Source organism: Gobio gobio, assembly GCF_949357685.1.
Source record: "Gobio gobio genome assembly, chromosome: 16".
Lineage (NCBI taxonomy): Eukaryota > Metazoa > Chordata > Actinopteri > Cypriniformes > Gobionidae > Gobio > Gobio gobio.
Window position 1 is genome coordinate 7,005,615 of NC_137109.1, and position 10,356 is coordinate 7,015,970.

The 10,356-nt window shown below is 41.2% G+C and overlaps 1 protein-coding gene across 2 annotated transcripts in view; it reads left to right on the forward strand.

Annotated features, from left to right (window-relative positions):
• Window positions 1–7,955, forward strand: part of sybl1 (synaptobrevin-like 1) — a 14,832-nt gene extending 6,877 nt beyond the window's left edge. For both annotated transcript variants that reach the window (XM_079838994.1, XM_079838995.1), the window contains exons 6-9: window positions 3,399–3,489; window positions 3,570–3,637; window positions 3,723–3,815; window positions 6,399–7,955. In XM_079838994.1, the coding sequence (XP_079695120.1) occupies window positions 3,399–3,489; window positions 3,570–3,637; window positions 3,723–3,815; window positions 6,399–6,467 (321 nt within the window). In that variant the 3' untranslated portion in view covers window positions 6,468–7,955. The remainder of the gene's footprint in view (window positions 1–3,398; window positions 3,490–3,569; window positions 3,638–3,722; window positions 3,816–6,398) is intronic.
• Window positions 7,956–10,356: the final 2,401 nt, after the last annotated feature.

A 10,356-nucleotide genomic window follows, 5' to 3' on the forward strand; every position in this document is an offset into this window, starting at 1 on the left:
TTCGCAGCGGTGCTGTGCAGAGACCGATCGCCGTATGATAACGAGTCCAGCGAGAGCATATGACTCCTTATGCTTTTGATTCACTCATGCGTTTTTTTTAATATATCATACGTGGATCGTTCTGCGCCGCGCCGATGCGTCTCGAACAAGCCTGGTGTGTGTGTGTGTGTGTGTGTTTCCCGCTGCCCAGGGTTGCCAGGTTTTCACAACAAACCCGCCCAATTGCTACTCAAAACAAGCCCAATCGCGTTCCAGGGGGGGATTCCCCAGTAAAAATCACAATTGGGTAAAATATGTGTTTTTTGGCATGGTTGCCTACTAAAATTCGCATTCCCGGGGCTAAATATCACATAATTGGGGTCGCTTCATCCCGCGGACATGAAAAAACAGCCCGCGGCAAAACCCCAGACTTGGCAACACTGCCACTTGCTGAGAGAGATGAGACGTATACAGTGATGTAAGACATGGCTCTGTTGTGGCTCTCAGCATGTGGAAAAGCAAACCGGTTCTTAGAAGCTCCTCAGTCGAACCAACTATGAACTGGGACTAGCTCTGGCTCTGAACTAGCTCTAGCACTGCCTTGGTGGAAAAGGGGTAAATATTTCCCCTAATCATCCTCCATACAGTAATAAACAGAGCCATACAGGTGCACTGGCTGAGGAGGAACTGCAGATGTGTGCTTTAAAGCTACACTATGTAACTTTTCCGTCCACTAGAGGTCGCCTGTTCAAAACAAAGGCGTAGTTTGATGACGCCACGTTTGAGCGCAGAATCTCGGGACATGTGGTCTTCACCTCACAGCCGGTGGGAAACAGTCAGGATAGGACTCGGGCAGAAATCCTGTTCAAGGATGCGATTATTAACATTACTGTAGTCTGAAGCAGAGCAGGAGCGAGTGTTGTGGAGCTGAGCAAGGCCGCAGGAGCGATTGAAGAGCGGGACTGTTATTATGGCATAGTCGCTGGCGGGACTTTTATTATGACACGATTGCCGGCGGCACTTCCTCTTCTCCAGTGCTGAGTGAGAGGTAACCCAACTCTGTTTATCGTATTATATACATCTGAGTGTGTTGAAAAGGAAGTTAAGACGTTCGCTCTGCGGCTGCTATGACACTTTTTCACAATGCAGTGAGAGTAAAGTGTTTCACTGAATAAAACCGGAGACCGAGGGTGACGCAGATATGACGCAATCGACAGGCGACTCCCTCACACGCATAGCTCACACGTCCCGGCTCCTTGGTTAAAATAGCAATTTTCTCACGATTTACAAATAGTGGAAAACATTTGGGATATTCTAAGTACTCAACTGAACAAAATATATAACACTGGCCTAGTGGTTTATGGATGTTTTACTGCAAAAATCCTACATAGTTCACCTTTAACTGTGCAGCTCCAGAACTGAAGTAGTCCAAACCACATTTCTTGGAATAAACCTTAATAATAAATTGAGTTTTATTCCTCACATAAAGGTTTCGAAAGGTAAATGTGTCAAAGGCATGGATATTCTTAAGGTTTAAGCACAAACAAAATGGGGTGCAGAGAGTTTAGCACTTTTAAATCTCTGCAAGATGCTAATACACGCTTGGGTTATGGAAGTGTATTATATAGATCAAGCAGGAAATCATACGGCCGACTCCTGGACACATTACATCATCACATGCACTGGGGCGTTTAGGACACAACGTTTGTATGTTGAAGCATACAACAATCTCAGACTCAAATTAGCCTTTTCTTAACTCCTCTTTATAAGTGTGTATGAACAAAAACCAAGACATAGCCAACCTTTTGTGCTACAGATCAAACCACATTTACAAAATCTCAAAGTGGATCTAGGCATACTAGAACAAACACACTTCTGTAACATCCCCTCTTGGAAATTAAAAACACCAAAAATAATATTAGATCTATCCATCCATCATTCTATCTATCTGTCTATCTGTCTGTCTGTCTGTCTGTCCGTCCGTCTATATGTCTATGTATCTGTCTGTCTGTCATCTGTCTGTCTGTCCGTCCGTCCGTCCCTCCGTCTATATGTCTATGTATCTGTCTGTCTGTCTGTCTGTCTATCTATCTGTCTATCTGTCTATCTGTCTGTCTGTCTGTCTGTCCGTCCGTCCGTCTATATATCTATGTATCTGTCTGTCTGTCTGTCTGTCTATCTTTCTATCTATCTATCTATCTATCTATCTGTCTGTCTGTCTGTCCGTCCGTCCGTCTATATGTCTATGTATCTGTCTGTCTGTCTATCTTTCTATCTATCTGTCTGTCTGTCTGTCTGTCTGTCATCTATCTATATATCTCTGTCATCTGTCTATCTATCTATCTATCTATCTATCTATCTATCTATCTATCTATCTATCTATCTATCTATCTATCTATCTATCTATCTATCTATCTATCTATCTATCTATCTATCTATCTATCTATCTATCTATCTATCTATCTGTCTGTCTATCTATCTATCTATCTATCTATCTATCTATCTGTCTGTCTGTCTGTCTGTCTGTCTGTCTGTCTGTCTGTCTGTCTGTCTGTCTGTCTGTCTGTCTGTCTGTCTGTCTGTCTGTCTGTCTGTCTGTCTGTCTGTCTGTCTGTCTGTCTGTCATCTATCTATATATCTCTGTCATCTGTCTATCTATCTGTCTGTCTGTCTGTCTGTCCGTCCGTCCGTCCGTCTGTCCGTCCGTCCGTCCGTCCGTCCGTCTATATGTCTATGTATCTGTCTGTCTGTCTGTCTGTCTATCTATCTATCTATCTATCTGTCTGTCTGTCTGTCTGTCTGTCTGTCTGTCTGTCTGTCTGTCTGTCTATCTATCTAATCTATCTACGCCCACCACCACCCCCTTCACTTGGAAGGACAATATCTCTCTCTCCCAGTTGGCCATAGAGTGGTTTAAATGATAATATTGTTGTCCAGGACGGAGTGAGCCAGAAGACTGTAGTGTACGCTGTGTGCTGTAAATATATAGTGTGTCTGTAGAGAGAGGATTCTCAATAGTATTCTCAGAGTTGAGCTGCACAATTTGACAAAAATATTTGAGTATATAACATACAATTTCAGACAGGCAGACTTTGACCAGCCATTCTGCAGAGCCTGGCCCACTAAGTGAACCGACTTGAGCACTTAAAACGTGTCAATTGGAGTAAAAAAAAAAAAAAGTTCCTATCTGGCCCTCAGCCTAAAAATAATTCAACACTGCCATGGCCAAAGACGGTTCTCCAATGCAGTATAATAACACACAAATAACTCTTAAAAATGAATTCTGTCATCATTTACTCACCCTCATGTTGTTTTCTCTGTCTTCTGTAAAACTCACAATATTTCTAATTTTTGAGTAGCTTTGCCTAAAAACAATATTTGTTGACATGTATTGCCATGTGCTTTGCTGTCATTGTTAGAAACATCACTCCGATCCCAAAGGCTCAGACCGACTGACAGAAGCACAGATGCACGTGGACGACTTGAAAGGCATTATGGTCCGGAACATCGGTGAGGGCGAGTCTCTTTGATCGCTTTAGTAAAGGTCAGAGAGCGTTTGAGTGAATGTGTGCTGTGTTGTGCCACTGCAGATCTCGTGGCTCAGAGAGGAGAGAGGCTCGAACTGCTCATCGATAAAACCGAGAACTTGATGGATTCTGTGAGTTCTGGTTTAATGTCCTGTTTGAGTTGATGTCACTGTATCATGGTATGCATGCTGATGAATATTCTTCTTGTATGTGCAGTCTGTCACCTTTAAAACAACCAGCCGTAACCTGGCCCGTGCCATGTGTATGAAGAACCTGAAGCTAACGGTCATTGTCGTAATAGTCGTGCTGGTAAGTTCTGGAGCTTACAGTGGCTTTAACGTCAGTACGTCACACACAGGCCATAACCATGTCTTAGACATTGGGGGGGAGCAAGGGTTTTTTTTGTTTCGTTTGGGGGTTTGTTTGCGTGGGGGGAGGTATTGGTCTTATTGGTTTATTTAAAGGAATTCAATTATTAACCCCTTAACTGTCACCCCCCTTTTTGAGAATAGTCATAAAAATGCACTATCCACACTTAAATGGCTGTAATTCAAGACACTCAGCAGATTACTGCTGTTAAATGAACTGTAAATGAAAAATACATTACTAAATATTTGTAAATTTTATATAAAATATATATTTCACAAAAAATGTTTTACTATAAAATCAAAGCCATATGTCTAACCAAGTTGTGTTCCAAATGTGAAGTCCCCATGAGATTTTGTTTAGGCGCTATACCAAAAATAGCCTCCGGGTGTCATCCACATTCCATTGATTGTTTTTTTGATGCATTTTCCTGTAAATTTCTGTCCAAATATCACTTCTATCACAAAACAGTCACCAAATATGTAGACCTTGAGACTCAGACCTTTCCGACAATATGTATTTTGTCAAGATTAGAAAAGATTTTGATTATAAAGTAATTTCGTAACATGAAACCGCCCACTAGGGAAGGAGCCCCCTAGAAAAATTTAGAGTACCGTTTCCATGGTAACGCAACGTCTGATTAAATAAAAAACATGTTTCACAGGATGAATTTTGAGTTTATAAGCTTTCGAATGATACCTCATTTATCATTATTACTAAAATAAATGACATGGGGGAAAAAAGGCAATCAAAAAAAGAGTGCCATGCGTCCCACCACTAGGACGGTGACAATTAAGGGGTTAAAGGATTAAAAGGGATTTAAGGAAATAAAGAAAAAGAAATAAGAACGGTAAAAGCTCCAGTTCTATTGTAGTTATGAAGTAAACTATTTGTAAATAATATACATATATATTTTTTAAATATGCACACATTCACTCATATTTTCATCTGCCTAATATGTAAAAATGCAAAACGTTTCTTGTCACGTCAAATTCAGTTTTGATTTACATAAAAAAGTAATATTTTCAATTCATAACTGTGAAATTTAATTTGTTTGCATCACTCGATATTACTGTTTTTTATCGTAAAAAAAAAGTTGTCAAATATGAAATGTTTAACTATTTGCATCTTACGACGCACTCTTGCACTGCTATAACTAAAGTGTCGCGTTGGAATTTGCACTAACCCTAAGCCCCGCCTTCTTTGATTTGATTGGCCATCTCACTCTGGCTCATTCTGACTGGCAAGAGCTGTTATGGTGCGTTCGCGCGAAGTTGGACGCTTGAACATTTTGAGTTTACTCGCTTCATTCGCGCGTGACATTCACTTCACAACAGACGTGAATTCGCCTCATGGGCGGGGCTTCTGCCAGCGGCTCGTCTCGTTGAGAAATGGCTGACATGGGCTGTGTTTTTTGTTAAAATCTACTGTTAATGTGTGACAAAACGAGTTTTCTTCTGTTAATGTGTGACAAAACGAGTTTTCTTCTGTTAATGTGTGACAAAACGTAGTTTTAAGACTTTTTCAGGTGATAATGTAGTTGTTCAAATCTGTGGTTTATTTATAAAGAGAGCGCCTATTTGAACGTGATCTGGTGTGTGTGGAGTTGTGAGCTCCAGTGGATCAGCGGCGCTCATTAACCCCGGCGAGAGCAGCCTTTCCTCGGCCAGTCCTTCTGCCGTCTGCCGCTGGCTCTGATGTCTCTGTGGCGTCTCCAGCTATAATTCGTCTTGTGTTGATGTAACGGTCGATCTTTGTCTCATGGATCTATAATTTGTTCAAATCGTTTAGGCTGAGGGCTAAGTGAAGTTTCATTACTTTTTTATTTTTAGGCTATTTAACTTTACATTACCGTTGTAGCCGACTATAGCACTGACTTTGAATGTGTGACTGAATTGTTTGCTTTATTTCATGTTTAGCTTCTTACACCTTTTACTTATACTTTTGTATTATTGATCAAACATAAACTTGCATTTAACAAAAAGAGACTGAGTTGTGTTTCATGTCATTTAATGTTATCACAGTGATAATCATAATGTCTGAACCAGATATTAATATACAGATTTTCTCCTCATTGTTGTCTCTACTAGAGCAAGCTCCTGATTGGTTAACGCGGTGCGAATATCCGCCAAAGTTCAGATTTTTCAACTCGCGCGAATCACACGTCAAACGCTCAGTTCATAGAAATGAATCGTTAAAATCTATTTTTGACTTCTTTTTTTTTTAAAGCATCCTCATTTTATAGTATTTTTTCACAATTGCCTACATTTCATAGTGGTATAGACGTGCAGGTAGATACTGCAATTTGTTTAGTTTTTATGTTCAACATGTAAAATTGTCCTTCATCCACGCTCTGTTCTGCCGTTGCACTGAAGGATTGCACCTGTCCTCAGTAATGCTCGTGGCTTTCAGCAGATGTCTGTGGAATCATTCAGTCTGAACATTTTGTAATGTTTATTATTCTCCTGAGGGGAAATGATTTATCTGCATTCTAGTAAATCACGTGTGTGTGTTTTGTTTTCTCAGGTGGTGCTGTATTTTATCGTGACGGCCGCCTGTGGAGGACTCAGCTGGCCGAGCTGTCGGAAGCAGTAGTTAAACCTTCCCTTAGTATGCAAGACCACTCGTTCTGCCCAACTTGCCTCGTCCTCACCGGACCACAGACTTACAAACACAGGACAACACTAAACTCCTGCAGTGTGTCCTGTGCGCTTCCAAACCGTACTTCATCATCATCGTCTTTTCATGTTGATGGTAATCGTATCGTTTTGATTCTTTGGGTTTTTTTCACAGTGTTGTAATGCAGAGATGGAGGATTTAAAGGAGCACCAATGAATGACGTTTCTGCCCTCGTTTCAGTTTTTCTGCGAAACACAGGTGTTAATTCATGCTGCTCATTTCCATACTATAAAATAGAATACAAGTTTTTTTAAAAAGTGCCATAAAAGCATCATAAAAGTTGTCCTTATTGGTAAGTCATATAATAGCTTTGTGAGAGTCGTCGTGACAGATCTTTCCCTCTTTGCTCAGTCACTCTGCATGCGGGACGCATCTAAAGGCACCATTTTAATGTTTAAATATTGCAGTTTTGTCGGGTTTGTTCCTCACACAAAGCTATTGTATGGCTTAGCATATAGTGTGTGTGTGTGTTATGGATTACCTTTAGTTATATGATCTTATTTTGCACGGGGAAAAGCAGTGTGAATCATCTGCTTTCTGTGTTTCATGGAAGAAACTAACACTGGAGTAGAAAATGAGGGGTAAATTACACTTCTTTTTGTTCCTGGATGGTTACAAACCCCATCCCAGACAGCAATAGTGTCGCCACATCTAATCCACATGGATCCACCTGGATCTAGGCCGGCACTTTTGCTGTCTGGGACGCGCGTGTCTTGAAGGAGAAGAGCGTAATTGTGATGATTTTTAATAATGACTTAGCACATCTTTGTTTTAATTAGATTTTGATACATGCTGCTTACAATATCAGGATTTGTATGTTACTCTTTCACATTAACAGTGATCATACCGAAGGGAACGCCACGTTCCCGTGCTCTTACCAAGTTTATATTCTACAGACTTAACTGACGTCAGTCGCTAAGATGGCTTGCGTTTGATCGACTGAGTGGCGTATTTGTATTCTGTGTTACACCGTCTCCATGTGTGATGTTCATGCAGTCGAATCCACAACTTACATGTTTTGGGTGAATCTCACAAAACCTGTCGATAACATGTTTCACCCCAAGATTAAATGAAGAGGAAACTATATTGTGCATAAAGAAAATAAAGACGATTTTGCATTATAACCTTTTCTTAATTACCACAGTCATGTAGAAGCTAAAATACAGCAGCCCTGCTATATACAGATACACGAGAGCATTGAATGTACAGGCAGTGGGAATACATTTCAATTTACATATTGTATTGAAGATTAAAGTGCTGTGAATGTTTGTACTCACCATAAAAAGAGGATTTTACTCCCCTTACCCACCCACCCAACATATTAGATCATACAAATGATACTTGGAATGTACATTTTGTAATAATGTGTACAGCTTAAATAAACAGAAATGCCCATATCAAAGTTAGTACATCCTACATTTATCAATAATTTGTTACATTTATATAGCGCTTTTCTAGGCACTCAAAGCGCTATACATAGAAGGGGGGGGGATCTCCTCATCCATCACCGATGTGCAGCATCACCTTGATGATGTGACGGCAGCCATTTTGTGCCAGAACGCCCACCACACAGCAGCTGATTGGTGGAGGTGACAATCGTATGGGGATGATTTAGAGGCCATGATGGACAGAGGCCAATGGGCACAGGTTTGGCCATGATGCCGGGGTTACACCCCTACTCTTTATACTACTCTGGGATTTTTAATGACCACAGAGAGTCAGGACCTCGGTTTAACGTCTCATCTGAAGGACGGTGCTCTCTGACAGTATAGCGTCCCCATCACTATACCACAGGGTGAGGCGTCACTAACACCTCTACCAGCAGAAGCCTAGTTTTCCCAGTTGGTCTCCCATCCAGTTACTGACCAGTCTCAGCCCTGCTTAACTTCAGTGGGAAACCAGTCTTGGGTTACAGGGTGATATGGCTGCTGGCCCTTATGAACCTTTATGTGATGTTGGGGACGTTTTTGTCTACTATGGGGTGCTATTGAGTCTTAATTTGGCCTCAACTTTCTCTGTTTCAGCAAATGGAATGGTTTTTGGTAACAAATCTTATTTTAGCACATATTTTGGGAAAATGCTTTGAAAATGTTAAACTCAACAATACACTCTGGGCAAATTCACTAGCCTTTCGTTATGGTCGGGATGAAAACTTCCACTAAATTAAACTGCTGTAAAAATGTATCGGATAAAGTTTTTTTGTTTTTGTTTTTTTCATCCCGAACATAACGAAAGGCTAGTGAATGTGAACAATACATAAGGGTTAATTATTTGTGTAGCACTTTTCATTCCTTTAAAGGGTTGGGTCACCCAAAAATGAAAATTCTGTCATTAATTACTCACCCTCATGTCGTTGGACACCCGTCAGACCTCCGTTCATATTCAGAACACAAATGAAGATATTTTAGTGTAAAGCTGATGCTGAGAAAGGCTTCAGATAGGCCTCCATTGGCATTCAGTACATTTACACTCACAAGACCCATGAAAGGCACTTAAAACGTCATTACAAAGTCTATCTCACCACAGTGACTCTACAATAATTTTACGATGCGACGACAATAGTTTTTGTGCGCAAAAAAAAATCAAAATAACACCTTTATCCAACTTGTTCTTGTCTTCCGTGTGTGACTCCACGACGCATGCGCGAGAATATGACGCAGATCCGGCGTTCGGACAGATGACCCAGAAGCGATTTGTTTACGAGCAGAGGAAGACGCGCGTGTCTAAGCTGTTGGGATTCTACATTGATCGTGCTTTAGGTCTTGGCGTAGTGCTCAAAATGGGGCTTAAGTGTGTATTTCATGGATTTCCGAACGCCGGCGCTACGTCATATTCTCACGCATGCGTCGTGGAGGCACACACGGAAGACAAGAAGAGGTTGAATAAAGTCATTATTTTTATTTTTTTTGCGCACATAAACTATTGTCGTCGCATCGTAAAATTATTGTAGAGTCACTGTGGTGAGATGGACTTTGTGTATGACGTTTTAAGTGCCTTTTATGGGTCTTGGGAGTGTAAATGTACTGAATGCCAATGGAGGCCTATCTGAAGCCTTTCTCAGCATCAGCTTTCAACTAAAATATCTTCATTTGTGTTCTGAAGATGAACGGAGGTCTGACGGGTGTCGAACGACAAGAGGGTGAGTAATTAATGACAGAATTTTCATTTTTGGGTGAACTAACCCTTTAAATCTTAAAAGTCAACGGGGACCGTGGCAAACACTCCATAAAGAGAGCAGCGCATGTCTGAGTATGTGCAATTGTGTGTTCGATGAATAAATTATATTTCAGAAAGCAGGTCGTGTGACATGCCCTGATACATTTATAGGATACTCTAAACATTCATTCAAGGTCAACTTTCAGGGTATTTGTCCTTCCCTCGCACTTTGGCCCTGTCCCAAATGGCACCTTAAACCCTCACGGTCTTCCTCTGAGTCCGCACTTTCATGACGTAACGCCGCTTTGACTGTTGGGAAGAAGTCCGCTGAGTAACCCACACCAGTTCAGGCTCGGCAGAAGTGCGCATCGAGGGCGCATATCGACCTCAAAGGGCTCGCGAGCACCCTTCTGAGACCTAAAATGACAAATGGGACAGCCTGCGGTCTCGTGGACTTAATGGACACACGCACTCAGCGGCCATTGTAAGTCCACAAGACCGAAAGTGCACATGAAGTGTGCCATTTGGGACGGGGCCTTTGTAGCAAATCCTTCCCTCACGGGTCAAAATGACCCAAAGGCCTAAAATTGTACTTTCTTTTGTCCAGAAAGCTTATTTCATTTAATTTTGATATATTTTCTCATATTTT